The 18,266-nt window shown below is 35.0% G+C and overlaps 1 protein-coding gene across 1 annotated transcript in view; it reads left to right on the plus strand.

Moving 5' to 3' along the window:
* Positions 1-18,266, plus strand: part of MALRD1 (MAM and LDL receptor class A domain containing 1) — a 706,902-nt gene that overhangs the window by 533,128 nt on the left and 155,508 nt on the right. Inside the window, exon 33 of the mRNA XM_030940611.1 lies at positions 17,349-17,550. Within this exon, the coding sequence (XP_030796471.1) occupies positions 17,349-17,550 (202 nt within the window). The remainder of the gene's footprint in view (positions 1-17,348; positions 17,551-18,266) is intronic.

The raw sequence follows: 18,266 nt of genomic DNA on the forward strand, positions 1-18,266 counted from the left end.
AGAATTGGCAGACATTTCCGGAACCCATTCTTTAGGCTAGTGCAAGAGGAAATTCTATTCCCTGTGATGATAGCAGACATCTCATCATCATAATAGGCAGTTTAGCAGAGAAGAAAAAGAGTCTTACCCCAACTCAGCCTGTCTTAAATGCAGAATGACCGTGGGCCCTCTGGGGTGTGGTGCAGAGACACATGGCACCCACAGTGGAAGGTCTTTTGAGGTAGTAAGGCTTTTGATATATCATTCAACGATGATTCTCACAACCCATAGTGGATAACACAGCAAAAAATATAAATAATGAACCAATGAAATATGGCATATAGTGAGTTTCTAATAATAGAGGAAACGCATTGATACTTACGTTCCCTTAATCAGGTACTAGGTTGTCATTTATTGCAGTGAAGTAATAATTTAGAAAATGATAACCCTTGTTACTTAGCTGCTGAAAAGGCTCTGGTTATTCCCATGAGATGTGACCATACAGATTAGGACCCAGCCCATCTCACAGTTATCACTTGTGCCGCAGAAATTTCTCCAGGCACATGTCGAGTGAAAAGAGAAGTAAAAAAAGAGCTTGAAGTTTCAATAGCAAAAAATATGTGAAGTTGAATATTCACTTATATTTACGAAAAACATATTATTTTCAGAAATTAAAATTGGAAGGCCAGGCACAGTGGCTCATGCCTGTATTCCCAGCACTTTGGGAGGCTGAAGCAGGAGGATTTCTTGATGCCAGGAATTTGAGACCAGCCTGGGCAACATGGCAAGACCTTGTCTCTTTAAAAATAAAAATATATTCAGGATAAAAAAAAATGAAAGGAATTAAGTGGGTGCTAGTTTGTATAACATATGCTTAAGGCAATATAAACATCAGGACTTTTGGTTGTGTTTCTTTTATTATTGACACTGTAAAAATGCATTCTTATTATGAAAGTTATTGAGTGGCATTATCAGTATTCTGTCTCTAATTTTATTCATTTTCAAAGTACATTTTAACTAATTTTCTAGACTAACCAGTTCTCTTTCAATGCTGAACTTCATGGCCAGTATTTCTATAAGTGGTGTTAAATTGCTTATCAATGGTAGCTTTGGAGAATCATATTAGATAGTATTTAAGAGACGTATGCAATTATCCACATGCATAAAAGGTAGGGAGATGTGTGTAAAAGTTTTTAAGACTACTTAACAAATTTATAAATAGACTTGCAGAAAACCTAGATTATACCTTAAATCTGAGCATGCCTTACTATTTTCAGCAGAAACATGAAAAGTAATGTTCTAGGGCAGTAGCTCTTAATGTATCACTCATCCTGGCACATTGAAATCATTTGTACAATATGACATGAGTAATGTGTTATAGCAATAGTTTAAATGAAGCAAGGTATTTTTTAATGATTTCTTTTTCTCTTTGTAAAGAATAGATTCAAGTTTCTCCCTCTATAATATCAATGTTTTCTATTTTAATCTAATATGTTTTATTGGATAGCAGAAAAAGGCAAGGTTTGGTCTGGTGTGCCAGAGACACTTAGGATCCTGTGGCAGGGTACACTTAGGAGTGTGTCAAGCATACAAACATGATCTATCACATAGTAAGAACCACCAGCTCATATTAACACCTTAGCAAAGTTGGTTGAATAGATCTTGATAGCAAAGAGATACTTTGACAGCTGTGCCAGAGTAAACCTTGCTAAAATGTACTATGTATCTTCCATTGTTAATAATAGAAAATATAAACCATAGGATGGCAAAAAAAAAAAAAAAACAACAACAACAACAACAAAAACACTGCTATTAAGTTTGCTATTGAATTATAAATTAGGCAGAATGGGAAAGCACCACGCAAAATGCAAAGGTCGACACTCGAGAGAAAGAGCTAATCTAATTTGACCTTCAAAGCAGACTTTCCTTTCACAATATAATAAAAGTAGAAAAATAAAAGTGAACTCAACTTGAAGAGTTACGCAACTAAAAATTAAAATCAAGTCACAGTTTTAAGACAGAGGCATGGGAATTTGCAAAAGAAGGTCTTTCTTACACCTGACTACAAATGGACTAGGTGCAAAGTCACCTTGAGAAAGAACGTAAATCAGCTTCGCTTGGAAGTCTGGGTCTGGAGCTGAATATTATTTCTTTATAAAGACCATTTAATATATTTGAAGCTCAAGTAACTTCTCTTTTACATTTTTATTTCACGAAAGCTACCCACCTTTATTTTACTTACAGAGTCTGGGTTTAATGCCTTGTTTAGGAAACCATTTTCTGTCATAAAATAACAAAATATTTTCATTTGTTTTAATAATTATATAATTTATGATTTTAATAATTATATAATTCTGATTTCTAGTTTTAACTACTTAATCTAGTTATAATTCATTTTTGTTTACGAGTGGTGAGAGGTTAGAATCTTCTGATGGCTTTTTTCCAAATTGCAGTATAGTTGTTCCAATATCATTGATGTAATTCTTTGTCCTCTCCTGTGGATTGGACATGCCTCCACTATCATATGGTAAATTTATATACACAGATGTAGATTTTCTTTAAATGTGTGAAAGAATGATAGCTTCTCAGTTGGATACAAAGACAGGTAGATAAATAGGTATTAGAAATACAGAAACAAACCATAATCCTCTCTATCCTTACTGTTATTGGCTTAATTTGTCAATGTAGGAAAAAGGTATTTTAGAAGCCTCCAGTACAATTATAAAAGTGTCTATTTGTCTTTTTGTTTTATCTGTCTTAGAATTTTTTGTGTCGAAGTTATGATGTTGAATGCCTAAAGATTCAGACAGTTATGTCTGTTTGGAGAATTACAACTTTTATCAACAGTAAATGGCCCTCTTTATTCTTTCCCTGGAAATCCTGTATTATTTGTTAATAATATGGATGTTCTACTGTCTTCATTTTTTGTTGGATTCATATAAGAAAATAAAAACTTTTATCTGAGCAATGCAAGAGTCCTATTAATTATTACATCCAGGGAGACATTAAACTGAGATAGCAATCACACCCTACTCCCCTGGGTTTTCCTTTTTCCTTTTTTTTTTTTTTTTTTTTTTTGAGACAGGATCTTGTACTGTCAGGCTGGAGTACAGTGGTGCAATCACAGCTCACTTGCAGCCTTGGCTTCCTAGGCTCAAGGACTCAAGCAATTCTCTGGCCTCAGCCTTTCAAGTAACTGGGACTAGAGATGTAAAAATCACGCCCAGCTGATTTTTTTTTTTTTTTTTTTTTTTTTTTTTTTTTTTTTTTTTTTGAGAGAGAGAGAGAGATGGGGTCTCACTATGTTGCCTAGGCTGGTCTCCAACTGCTGAACTCAAGCTATCCTCCTGCCTCAGAATCCCAAAGTGCTGAGATTACAAGCCTGAGCCACCATACTAGGCTTACGCCCCTTTTTGAGTTATGTAGTTATCTCTTCAAACTGCTTGTGATTGCCCCAAGCATCTATAAATTAACCTAATAATGCCACATCAGACACTGTAACCTACACCCTGTAGCTTCACAATGCATAGCCAATCACTAATCAATGTTATTTTTGCAAACCAATGGAGAATTCCTGGCAAACAACTTTGTGTCAACTCACTCCCTATCCCTATTTTTGCCTTTACAAATCCACTTGTAACTGCTGCTAAATGAAGTGTATATTCAGGGCAACTGGAATCTATGCTCCTGGGTTTCCATCCTCAAGCCTGGTCCAAATGAACTCTCTTGTTCACATTAATTTCACCTCACCTTCTTCTTTTTAAATCAATATATATATTATCTTGATTTTAATTATTCCATGCTTCTTGTCTTTAGTTATGCCTTTTATAAACAGTATATGGCTGGATTGTGTTTTTTTCACACAATCTGAGCTTCTGGTTTTTTAAATGTATCAATTCAGTCTTTTTATATGTTGTAGTTACTGTTTCATTGTCATATAGATCTTTTGGTTATATGTTTTCTACCCCCCCACCCCCACTTGTGTCTTTTTGGCTTTGTTTTGGGTTTTTTTTTTTTTTTTTAGATGGAGTCTCTTGTCACCCAGGCTGGAGTGCAATGGTGTGATCTTGGCTCACTGCAACCTCTGCCTCCTGGGCTCAGGTGATTCTCCTGCCTCAGCCTCCCAAGTAGCTGGGACTACAGGTGCCTGCCACCACACCTGGCTATTTTTTTATATTTTTAGTAGAGACGGGGTTTCACCATGTTGGCCAGGCTGGTCTCGAACTCCTGGCTTCAAGTGATTCACCCACCTAAGCCTCCCAAAGTGCTGGGATTACAGACGTGAGTCACCACACCAGGCCTACTTGAGTCTTTAGATGGGTTGGCTAGATTTCTTTTGTTCTTCCTTATTTCCAGTGTTTATAAGTTTTACTTGCTGTGCCTTTTTTTTTCTAAAGTGGACTCATTTTTTATTGTCTATTATGAATGAAAATTAATAACCTATCTACCACCCACTAGAAGTAGATCTTTGGCAAGATTTGATTGGCCTGAATCATCCTCCCTAAAAGCTCTATGACTTATTAAAATTGTCTGGAACTAAAGTGTGAAAAATTTCTCTACCTTCTTGGCAATCATATTCATAAAAATGACCAAGATCTCTCTTCACTTTTTCAATTCACAGTGTATTATCATCAAGTAAAACTATGCATTTTGCTGGATGATAATATCAAGCAGTGGGCAAGTTATCTTTGCTTACCACTCTTTATTAATGCCTATGCAATCTACTATATTGGATTCTTTTTGTTTGATATGTGTATTAGCTTGCTAGAGTTACCATAACAAAATACCTAGACTGGGTGGCTTCAACAATAGAAATGTATTTCCTTATAGTCATGGAGGCTGGAGGTCCAAGATCAAGGTGTCAGCAGGTATGGGTTCTTCTGAGGCTTCTTCCTTGACTGGTCACTGGTCACCTTTCCACTGTCCTCAGCAAGGTCTACCCTCTGTGTAGGCATATCTATCCCTTATGTTTCTTCTTATGTCTTAATTTTTTCTTTTATAAGGGCATCATTCACATTGGATTAGGGCCTATCCTAACAGCCTCATTATAACTTAACGAGGCCCTGTCTCAAAATACAGTCACATTCTGAGGTTCTGTGGTTTAGGGTTGCAACATACAAACTTTAGGGGAACACATTCATCCTGTAACAGTATATTTTGCTCATATGCATTTCAGATAAATGCAAAATGCTAACCTTTTGAGTTCCTGATTGAAAAAAACAATCATGTGTCTATATTGGAAAGATTGGTTGGATATAGATTTCTAGGTTGAAAATTATTTTTCCTTACGTAATTGAAGATGTGGCTGCACTGCATGCTAATATCCAGTACCTGGCTACCTTTTAGAAGACTGATGTCTGTCTGATTATTTCTCCTTCAGGATTTCTACACTACCTACTTTTCCTCATAAGTGAATAAAATGTTCTTTTTGTTCCCCAGAATCCATAAATTTTCCTGGAAATTTAATGAGCCCTCATCATTCGTCACCTTAGGGAGATTTTCATCTATAATTTACTTGGTTATCTCCTTCAAGGAAAACTATTAGACAGATCTGCAAACCTCTGGACCTTTCCCCACCAACCCCTCACATAAATTCACAACGTTTTCAGCTTTTAGTCCTCTGGCACTGTGGTCTTGGACGATCACGTCTTTCAGTTTTCCAATTCACTTTTTGGTATTTAATCTGGGTCAGTTCTGCTGTTCAGTCTATCTCTGGGGGGTTTATTTTTACAATCATACTGTTAATTTCCAAGAACTCTGAATGCTTCCCCCCTTTCGTATTTGCCTGTTAGATATGACTGACACCCAGATCTCTCAAGGAAGTTAATTTTATTTCTTTCTTCATTTTACCATTGGTTCTATTAACTGTCTTCCCCGTGGTGTTCAGTATTCTGTTTAAGGTAGAGTTTCTGTTTTACAGTCTTTCACAACTGTCTGGTTACTTAGTATTAGTGTTCTATTTCTATAGATAGATGAGTCTACATTGAATATTATTACTATATGTGTTTTATCTTCTCACACCAAATAAGAAATTTCCTTTCCCTAACGGTGAATATGCATTCTGATTCAGGACCTCTGGTTTCATATTGCTCTGATGTAAAGGACTAGCTGTTTTCTAGTGTGTTTATGTTTATGATGTATTGTTAGCTTGTTTATGTGTTGAAGGAGGTACACGTATTTTTATGGCAATCATAAGGGATATTGCATCATTTCTCTGGTCTCAGTTCAAACTCTTGGAAACTCCTATGTCGGAGCTCCATTTCAGCAATGTTTACCCATCTTGTCTGTTCTGGGTACGAATGCTAGAATCAGCAACTCCTAACCCAAGGAATCAGCCTGGCTCTTCTGGAGTCCTTGGATTAATTACCAGATGGTGACGTATACACAGCTCCTTCTCTTTGGTCTTCGTCTCTTTGAGTTATTCCAGAATTTGGCTGGAACAGTTCACATTTTTGTCATTGGTACTGATCTTTTCTTTTACTTGTAGGTGTTCACAAATGCCTCAGTTCTGTTTATGTATTTTCATCAAACAGTTTCCATTTGATTTAAAACTTCCAGAAAGTCCTAACTATTTTTGTAAGCTGGTACCTGTGATCCTGATTTTCCAGTGCTTCTGTGGATTTATGTCAGTGTTTTTCCTGTCTTTCCAGTGGAACATTTTTGGAGAGTATAGGTAAGTGTGTGTTTCAATTAGCCATCAGAACCAGAAATGATTTTTCTAAGTATTTACAACTTTTGAAGAACCTACTAAAAGAACAGTAATTCAGCTCGGAAATTCATTTTTTTCCCCATTTGCTGCCTTGCAATGTAAATTTTCCTTCAATTTGAGGGAAGGTGTTTTGAAGGCATTCTGAAGGTGGTCTCTGTAGTGATATTGTTCATTGAGAGAAAAGCCTATAAGTATCAGGCTAACTAACATTAAATGCTACATGGGTCATTTTGCTAGGAAGAGGTATTTTCTTGGTGCTTTATTTCTGATTAGTCCTATTTCTAGTTACTTGATCTCTTTCAAATAATGTGATGTTAAAGTTGAAGAGCTAAATACAAATCAGCTATTTCAATTTCCACATGCCTAGTAGCTATAAGTTTTTTCAGTTCTTCCTCCTGTGAGACATTCAGTGATGTTTATTACAAACCAGGTGAGGTGCAAGAAAAACTACTCGACTGGAACACAGGAAACCTGTGTCCAACACCCAGCTTAGAAAGTCACTAAGGATTAGAAATCCAGAAATTTCTAAAGCTCTCTGCTTCTCATCCTTCTTATTTGCAAGGACCTTAGCAATGCTTTAAAAAAAATCTGAAAAACCTAAAACTACATATGAAATTATTGCTTTAATCCCACAAAAGAATGCCAACTTCTCATAATGAAATTCCGCAGTTACCACTCTCATGAACATGACATGACTTATCCTTCTATATTAGCTCCTTTTTTCCACTGTAAGGTATAAATGATAGGTAATAGCAATAGTAATAAAATGTGCTTAGTGTTGGTACTGAATTGACATACTTCACTTAAATTTAAACCTAATAACAGATCTGTCAGGGAGCTATAGCACACTTTGTTTTATTGTACTCCATTTTACTGAACTTCACAGATATATATATCTGTGATATACATATATATATTACATATATGTAATACATATATATTACATAAATATATATGCATATTACAAATTGAAGGTTTGTAACAACATTGCATTCAGCAAGTCTATGTATGGCTGCTATTTTCCCAACAGCTTGTGCTCGCTTTGTGTTTCTGTGTCACATTTTGAAAATTCTCCCAGTGTCACATTTTGGAAATTCTCCCAGCATTTCAAGCTTTTCTCTTATCACTATACTTTTTTTTTTTTTTTTTTTTTTTTTTTTGGGAACAGAGTTTCCCTCTTGTTGCCCAGGCTGGAGTGCAATGGCACAATCTCAGCTCACTGCAACCTCCACCTCCCAGTTCACGCAATTCTACTGCCTCAGCCTCCCAACTAGCTGGGATTACAGGCATGCGCCACCACCCCTGGCTAATTTTGTATTTTTAGTGGAGATGGGTTTCACCGTGTTGATCAGACTGATCTCGAACTCCTGACCTCAGGTGATCTGCCCCCTCTGCCTCCCAAAGTGCTGGGATTACAGGCGTGAACTACCACGTCTGGCCTACTTGAGTCTTTAGATGGGTTGGTTAGATTTTCTTTGTTCTTCCTTATTCCCAGTGTTTATAAGTTTTAATTGCTGTGTCTTTTTTTCTAAAGTGGACATCATTTTTATTGTCTATTAAATTATTTACATACTATGAATGAAAATTAATTGCACACTTGTAACTTACCACCCAAGTAAAAGTAGATCTTTGGCAAGATTTGATTGGCCTGAATCATCCTCCCTAACAGCTCTATGACTTACTAAAATTGTCACCATGCCTGGCCTCATTATATTTCTTATGGTGATCTGTGGTCAGTGATCTTTGATGCTACTATTGTATTTTTTTCTGGGGTGTTATGAACTGTAATATGAAATGGTGAATACAATTGATAAATACTGTGTGTGTTCTGACTGCTAGATTGACTTGTGGATCCCTTGTCTCTCTCCCTCTCTTCGGGCCTTCCTATTTCCTGAGACAAGATCACATCAAAATTAGGCCAACCCTTAAAGGCCAATGGTCTTTAAGTGTTCAAGTGAAAGGAAGAACAGCACTTCTCTCACGTTAAATCAAAAGCTAGAAATGATTAAACTTAGTGAGGAAAGCATGTTGAAAGGTGAGATAGGCTGAAAGCTAGACCTCTTGCTCCAAACAGCTAGTCAAGTTGGGGGTGCAAGGGAAAAGTTCATGAAGGAAGTTAAAAGTGCTACTCCAATGAACACACACATGATCACGAAGCAAAACAGCCTTAGTGCTAATATGGAGAAAGCTTAAGTGGTCTGGATAGAAGATCAAACCAGCTGTAATATTCCCTTAAGCCAAAGCCTCATCCAGGGCAAGACCCAACTCTCTTCAGTTTTATGAAGGCTGAGAGAAGTGAGGAAGCTGTGGAAGAAAAGTTGGAAGCTAGTAGAGGATGGTTAGTTCATGAGATTTAAGGAAAGGAGCCACCTGCCTAACATAAAAGTACAAAGTGAAGCAGAAAGTGCTGACAAAGTGCTTGATAAAGCAGCAGCAGGGTTTGAGAGGATTGATTCCGATTTTGAAAGAAGTTCTCCTGTGGGTAAAATACTATCAAATAGCATCATTTGCTACAGAGAAATCTTTTGAACAAGGAAGAGTGTATCATGCAGCAAACTTATTGTCTTACTTTAAGAAATTGCCGCAGCCACTCCAGCCTTCAGCAATCACCACCCTAATCAGTGAGTAGCCCAACAAGGCAAGACCCTTCACCAGCAAGAAGGTTATGACCTGGAGGCTGAGATGGTCATTAGCATATTTTAGCAATAATGTATTTTTAAATTAAGGTATATACATGGCTTTTTGTAGACATACTGCTGTTGAACACTTAACCAACTACAGTGTAGTGTAAACATTATATGTGCTGAGAAACCAAAAGATTTGTATGACTCATGTTATTGCAATATTCTGTTTATTGCAGTAATCTGGAACTGAACCCGCAATATCTTTGAGCTCTGCTTATTAACATGTCTTTCATTTAATAGCCATTAAAACTGAAATTTAAAGAGATTAAGTAACTTGGCCTAAAACGTTCAATTAATCTGGGAAAAGACAGGATTGGAATCTGGGTCCTAATTCCTATTACATTGCTCAGCTTTCTGGCTAACAGATAGGTTATACATTGGGGGAAAGTTCTATGCTTTTGAAATATAATAGAGATTAACAGAAATGCCTCCCTATATCACAAATAATCACCAACCAATTTTGGACAGTCCTTTAGAGTTTGAAAAAGTATTTCATTTATATAAACCCATTTAATTTGCTTTGAGGTGTTAGAAAGGAAACTGTGGGATTCTTGGTCTTCGTCTTAAATAAGAAAGGTGAAGAAAAAGATAAGAGTGATCTATTTCCTCAATCTTTAATGACTCAGCTGAATTGTAGATTGTTATTTCATCCTAATTCTGATTGTTCTAAGATTTGTTTATTATTATTACCCACTCCCCTACTTGCCTATGGCGCATTCTTTATAACATGCCCTAGATTATTTATAATTCAGTGACATCCAAACCCAGAAATTGTGGTGAAGTTTTAGTGCAACAAAGTAATTAAGTTTTTTAAACTTTTTAATTTTAAGTTCAGGGGTGCATGTGCAGGTTTGTTACATAGGTAAATGTGTGCCATGGGTTTTTATTATTATTATTTCATCACCTAGGTATTAAGCCAAATAACTAGTACCCATTAATTATTTTTCCTGACCCCCTACCTCCTTCCACCCTCCACTCTCCAATAGGCCCCAGTGTGTGTGGGTTCCCCTCTGTGTGTCCACATGTTCTCATCATTTAGCTCCGACTTAAGTGTGAGAACATGCGGTATTTGGTTTTCTGTTCCTGCATTAGTTTCCTGAGGATAATGGTTTCTAGCTCCATCCATGTCCCTGCAAATGACATGATCTCATTCTTTTTAATGGCCGCATAGTATTCCATGGTGTGTATGTGCCACATTTTCCTTATCCAGTCTATCATTAATAGGGATTTAGGTTGATTCCATGTCTTTGCTACCATTAATAGTGCTGCAATGACCATACATGCCTGTATGTATGTCTTTATAGTGGAAGGATTTATATTTTGTGGGGTATATACCCCATAATAGGATTGCAGGGTAAAATGCTAGTTCTGTTTCTAGGTTTTTGAGGAATCACCACACTGTCTTCCACAATATAAGTGTTCCTTTTTCTCTACAACCTTGCCAGCATCTGTTATTTTTTGCCTTTTTACTGGTAGCCATTCTGACTGGTGTGAGATGATATCTCATTGTGGTTTTGATTTGCATTTCTGTAAAGATCAGTGATTGAGCTTTTTTTTTTCATATGATTGTTGGCTGCATGTAGGTCTTCTTTCGAAAAGTGTCTGTTCATGTCCTTTACCCATTTTTAATAATGTTGTTTTTGTTCCTGTAAACTTAAGTTCTTTAGAGATGCTGGATATTAGATCTTTATAAGATGCAAAGTATGCAAATATTTCCTCACATTCTGTAGGTTGTCTTTTTACTCTGTTCGTTTTGCTTAGGATTGCCTTGGCTATTTGGGCTCTTTTTTTGCTTTGTTCGTTTTGTTTGGGATTGTCTTGGCTATTCAGGCTCTTTTTTGGTTCCATATAAATTTTAAAATAGTCTTTTCTAGTTCTGTGAAGAGTGTTGATGGTAGTTTAATGGGACTAGCATTAAATCTATAAATTGCTTTGGGCAGTATGGCTATTTTAGTGATATTGCTTCTTCCTATCCATGAGCATGAAATGTTTTTCCATTGGTTTGTGTCATCTCTGATATTTTTCAGCACTGTCTTATAATTTTCATTGTAGAGATCTTTCACCTCCCTGGTTCACTGTATTCCTAAATATTTTATTCATTTCTTGCCATTGTGAATGGGATTTTATTCCTGGCTCAGCTCTCGGCTTGACTGTTGCTGGTGTATAGGAATGCTACTGATTTTTATATGTTGATTTTGTATATTGAGACTTTACCGAAGTTGCTTATCAGCTTAAGAAGCTTTTGCGCTGAGACAATGGGATTTTCTAGATATAGGATCATGTCACCTGCAAACAGGGTTAATTTAACTTTCTCTCTTCCTTTTTGGAAGCCTTTATTTCTTTATCTTTCCCGATTGCCTTGGCCTGGACTTTCAGTACTGTGTTGAATAGGAGTGGTGACAGAGTGCATCCTTGTCTTGAAAGGGGAACGCTTCTAGCTTTTGCCCATTGAGTATAATATTGGCTGTGGGTTTGTTCTATGTGGCTCTTATTATTTTGAGGTATAGTCCTTCAATATACAGTTTATTGAAAGTTTTTAACCTGAACGGATGCTGAATTTCATCGAAAGCCTTTCTGAATCTATTGAGATAATCATGTGGTTTTGTCTTTAGTTTTGTTTATGCAATGAATCATATTTATTGATTTCTGTATGTTAAACGAACCCTGCATCCTAGGGATGAAGGCTACTTGATTGTGGTAAATAAGCTTTTTGATGTGCTGCTAGATTACCAGTTTTTTTTTTTTTTTTTTTTTTTTGAGGATTTTTGCATTTATGTTGATTGAAGATATTGGCCTGAAGTTTTCTCTTTTTTTGCTGTATCTCTGCCAGGTTTTGGTATCAGGATGATGCTGCCCTAATAGAATGAGGTAGGGAGGAGTCCCTCCTTTTCAATTTTTTTGCTATAGTTTCTGTAGGAATGGTACCAGCTATTCTTTGTACATCTGGTAGAATTCAGCTGTGAATTCATCTGGTCCTAGGATTTTTTGGTTGGTAGGCTATTTATTACGGCTTCAATTTCAGAACTCATTATTGGCCTGTTCAGGGATTCAATTTCAGGGTGTATATGTCTAGAAATTTATGGATTTCTTCTAGATTTCCTAGTTCATGTGCATAGAGGTATTTATAATATTCTCTGATGGTGGTTTGTATTTCTGTGGAGTCAGTGGTAATATCACCCTTATCATTTCTGATTGTTTATTTGAATTTTCTCTCTTTTCTTCTTTATTAGTCTAGCTAGCAGCTACCTACTTTATTAGTTTTTTTCAAAGTGCCAGCTCCTGGATTTGTTGATGTTTTGCATGTTGTGTGTGTGTGTGTGTGTCTCTGTCTCCTTATCTGTAAACATGGTAAGAACACTACTAACTCTCACAGCAGTACCTGAATAATCCTGGTTTTTGTAAGTAGATGGATTTGTCTTTTAAATAAGTTGATGAATTGATTATGGTAGAAACATCTTTTACTTTCAAAAGAAAAAAATTATTTGTTTTTCTTTTGTTCAGTGTTTGCTTTTGTAAAGAATTAATAGTTACACTATAATAACACAATTATACTGTGTATAATTATACACAGTAAAAATCAAGTTCTGCTCTCCTGCCCTCCTTCCCCATGTTGCCTCCAGTACACATGTTCAAGCTATGGTCCACAACATTGTTTTCTGATAAATATGTTATAACAGTTTGATCTAAGTGTAGATACATTATATTGTACTTGTCCCTGGAAGAAGACAAATTTTAATATGCAAATGTTTATTTATATAATACATAAATAGAAAAAACTATAGTAGGCATACAACCTAATTATGACTTGTAGATGATGATTTCTAGATACTCTCCTACTAGAAATGAATGTTTGAAAGTCCTAACAAGACTATTTTATTTATATATGTACTCGTGTAGTCCTAAGAAGACTATTTTATTTATATACGTACTTGTGTTCACCTTATTCCATCTACTGTACATGGCTATTGACAATCTGGGAATTTAAAGGTGAAGCCCTCAAGAAGCTGTTAAATAACTAAAAACAGAAACATTTGGGCTTTATGGTTGGACAAGGAAAACACTCAGAAAATTTCCAATTTAAAATTTCGTCTCAGTAGGAAAATATTAAAAAATAATTTTCTGGGTTGGACACAGTGGCTCACGCCTGTAATCCCAGCCCTTTGGGAGGCCAAGGTGGGTGGATCACGAGGTCAGATCAAGACCATCCTGGCTAATGCGGTGATACCCCGTCTCTACTAAAAATACAAAAAAAAGTAGCCGGGAGTGGTAGCGGGCCTCTGTAGTCCCAGCTATTCGGGAGGCTGAGGCAGGAGAATGGCGTGAACCTGGGGGGTGGAGTTTGCAGTGAGCCGAGATCGTGCCACTGAACTCCAGCCTGGGTGACAGAAAATCCGTCTCAAAAAATAATAATAATAATAATTTTCTGATTATATGTATGAATATGTTTATATATTGAATTTTTCATATATCTCATGTTATCAATACAATTTAAGTCAAGACATTTAGTTGTGTTATTTTTCTGGTTAATAATCAGTATGTCAAAATATAAAAATATTTTGTTACATCATTTTAAAAAAATCCATTTATCATTTCAACAGCTTATACTGTTTTTTAAAAAATTTTATATTCTTCATAACTAAATTCCCCGATTTCTTGTGTTAAATCCCCTACTTAAATTAAAACCTTTTTTGTTATTCAGAAACTGAATAATGTTTAAATTTAGCAAGTTCTCTTTAAGTTTTTGATGTTCTACATTATAAGCAGTAGCTTGAACATAATATCTTTACATATAACCTTGATAACATAAACTCTACTGTAATTTAATATTTTATATATTCTTGGAATCTATATTTTTATGACAAAGATTATGCTAAAATTATTACTTTACATCATAAAATGTTGACAGTTAATATATTACTGCATCTGTGTTCGACTAAAATTTAAAAAACATTAAAATAGAAAATTCTCCATATTGTAAAAGAGAGACATACTACAATCAACTTACGTTTTTATGCAATAAAGAAAGACTTACTGTAAGTAAGGAAAAAAAAAAAAAAAGAAATAGCCAAATTCATCCAGCAGTTAATTTTTAGAAAGCTATTTCAAATAATTATTACTGTGGTATGTGTTGCTGTTTTAGTAGAGTATGTTTGATATATGTAAAATTAGAAACAAATGACATTGGAATTAATTATTTTTCAAGGAAGTTAGCATGGTGGTTTTTGAAAATTATTGACATTTAAAAGTTATTAAAAATAAACATTTTGTTGAGAGTTATCACAAAGAAACCCTCAGAATACAGTAATGTAAATTCCATTGAAGTACAAAAATATATGCTGTGATTTTAGTTGTTAATGGGCTTCCCATTAGACATAATGAATAAACAATATTATGAGTTCTTAAATAATACTCCCAGTTTTCCTCATTGATCACAGTGGCTATGGAAACACTTGCCATAACATGTAATTATTCAATTTAATACACTGGAGGTATACATGTTGCTAATGAAATTACCTACAAACTGGCCGAAATTTCATTGAAATAAATAGTGAGTTAGTAAAGTTGACCAGAATTAATTGGGGCTAGTGGTAGGGTCAAATAATGGGGTAAGATATGTTGACATGTATTGGAGAGTTTAATGCTCATGACATGGGGGAGAAAAAGTCATGGTATGGTTTTGAGAAGTAGAGTAGGAAGAGAATGGAAGGAAAATGAATTTGACAAGAGTATGTAGGACTGAAGATTTAAAAGACTGAATACAGAGAGAAAAATAAACTGTAAAATCAATAAAAATATATACATTAATAAATATGTGCAGAGGTTTGGGGAAAAAAAAGTGTTGCAGTTACATTTTCATGTAATTTGGCTTTCTAAAGTAATTTTGCCAGAAAAAAATTTACAAAATAAATATAATAAAGCCATTTATTTTTAAGTTACTGTGATATAAACCAAGATTTTTGTAAAACTCAGAGTTCACTTTAATTAGGTTCTGTATAGTATGCTCTGTTATCAACAAATTGAATTAGACATTTCACATCTTTTAATTTTTAAGAAATGTAAAAATAATTGGATAAGCTTGTAAACCAAGTATCCACCAGATGCTGGGGCTGAAGATTCTTTGGGATGAGTGCTTATGTGTCAGACTGGAAGTAGTCAACAGATCCAAGTTCCCTTCAGACTGAATATCTTAGCTTCTTTTGTTAATTAAAGGATCAACATTAAAAGTTTTTTTTTTTTTTTTTTTTTGCTTAAGAAATGTCTCGAGAATCATCTTTTCCAAAATGTCCAATTTGACTATAGGGTTTAAGTCTCACATTTCAGGTTTCCAAACTTTGGGCAAGTTTTAAATTTTTCTTTAGTTTATAGTCATCTTGATTTCTTTTTGTTTTGTTTAATTTCCATTAACAGCTAGATTTCTGAAATTGATCTTAGATTTCTTTTGTACTTGGGGACACTAGCAACATGGTTAACTTCTGCCTCTGGAATATTTGGTGATTCTTGGTAGTATTTCTGGAATGTCAATTTAATATCATAAAATGTAATAAGATGACTGGTATTCTTTCCTTACAGTATACATTTTGGATATATATTTATTTATTTATTATTATTTTATTTTATTTTATTTTATTTCTTTTGAGATGGATTCTTACTCTGTCGTCCAGGCTGGAGTGCAGTGGCGCAATCTCAGCTCACTGCAAGCTCCACCTCCTGGGTTCACGCCATTCTCCTGCCTCAGCCTCCCAAGTAGCTGGGACTACAGGTGCCCGCCACCATGCCCGGCTAATTTTTTGTTTTCTTTTTGTATTTTTAGTAGAGACGGGGTTTCACCATGTTAGCCAGAATGCTCTCGATCTCCTGACCTCTGCCTGCCTTGGCCTCCCAAACTGCTGGGATTACAGGCATGAGCCATTGCACCAGGCCATATTTTATAGAATAAGTTAACTGTAGATAAATTTTGACACTAAGAAAACAGTGACACAGTAAGATTTTTTAGTAAGAGGGAGGTCATTGGAAAAATGTACTATTGCAATAGAAAAAAATTAATATCCATGTATTTTCTTTGCTCTGGGTCTTATTTTCCCATGTGAAAAAAAGCATTGTGTAACTGATTGCTGAAGTATACTATAAGCCAAATATAAATATATAGAGATATATAGATAGTATTATATATAAGTATCTAATTATATATGGTATGATATATAAATATTACTATATTACCAAATTATATATAACTTTGGTATCTAACTTTAAAATTTAGGTGCAAAAAGAGAATATAGAAATATTTCTTTAATCTTACCTTTTTCCTCATTAATTATAGGATGTTTTAAACAGCACTAGAAAATGCCATATTTTAAAAAAATTATTTCTACTGATAAGCAAAAATACTAAATCTAGCATGTTTGTCGCTTTCAAAGCTAACTATTTCTCTTTCATTTCTTGTTTGTTGCATTTGTTAGTCACTGAACTATAAAAAAAGTGCTGAATATCAATGTAGTTAATCCAGGAAGATTTCCATCTTCAAAATGTTAAAATATTTTCTGCATATTACTGTGGTTTTTAAAATGACTTTTATAATCTCATATTCATTTATCATATTCATGTATCTTGAGGGTCCTCTTTTTCTGCAGTTACAGAACCTTAGTCTAACATAGACAAAGTTCTTTACAATAAAAAAATTGTGTTTATATCTCCTCCAGCTTTTTAAATGCTTAAGACACTTACAGTTTTTTTTTTTATTATGTCCAGTTTGACATACAGAAGTTGATGACAGAAGCAAACAAAGGTCCTACTAACCAAGGAAAATATAACATCCATTGACTCACTTTATAACTCACAATTTCTACAGATAGAAAATACAATAGGCAATATATTGAGCTGTTACATAGCCAGAGATTTCATTCTTTCATCAATCATCTGGATGTCCTGATACTTCTAATATCCAATCATAAAAAGTTATTTTTTAATGATTTTTAAAGGTGTATACCATTGAAGAATCGGGGCTAAACATCCTGGTGTGGTCAGTGATTGGAAATAAAAGAACGGGATGGACATATGGCTATGTGCCTCTCTCCAGTAACAGTCCATTTAAGGTGGCATTTGAAGCTGATTTGGATGGCAATGAGGACATCTTTATTGCTCTTGATGACATCTCTTTTACCCCAGAGTGTGTGACTGGAGGTAAGTGATTCTTTCAGAAAATGAGAATAAGTATTTTTAGTATCTAAATATACTAAATATTTGGGAATTTCTGAGGAATTACATTTATCTCCAGGTCCAGTTCTAGTTACACATGGGAAAGAGTCATATATAGTAAGAAGTAAAGTTTATCTGCCTGTGAACTTTGCCATGAAATTTTCATGTCTTGTAGGCAACAAAATAACTTTGCACTAAAGTTGTTTAAGAAACCCTGAGGAAATTTTGTTCGGTGAATGTAGCTTTATTTTCTGCTTTCCTTATTCCCAAAGGTTCACAAGAACTGCACAAGGCAAAGGCCCCTGTGGCTACCTGTTATCTTCCAGACTGTCTTCTCCATCTGTATTAACCCTTCCCCTTCCCCAGGCCACGTTCCTTCTCCTAACCATTTCTACTGTACAAGCTAGAAGGCTCATTCTATTTCAAAAAGAAAAAAAAAAGTTATATTCTAAACACCTTTTCTAAAAAAGTCACCCCTTTAAATGAAATCTGAATTTCTGCTATTTAAGACGTTCCCCCGGAAGTGGGGCTGTTTGTTCCCTTACTGAGTCTTCCGTTTAAAATATTAAATAGTAGCGTCATTGTCTTTCTAGCTACTCAATGCCTCTTTTAAAGTTGTTTTTTTTTTTTTCTTTTTCTTTTTTTTCCCCTAACACTCCTACTCAAAGGTTTCTTTTCTTTTAAGGCCACACATCTGAATT

This window comes from Rhinopithecus roxellana, chromosome 11 (genome assembly GCF_007565055.1).
Source record: "Rhinopithecus roxellana isolate Shanxi Qingling chromosome 11, ASM756505v1, whole genome shotgun sequence".
Taxonomy (NCBI): domain Eukaryota; kingdom Metazoa; phylum Chordata; class Mammalia; order Primates; family Cercopithecidae; genus Rhinopithecus; species Rhinopithecus roxellana.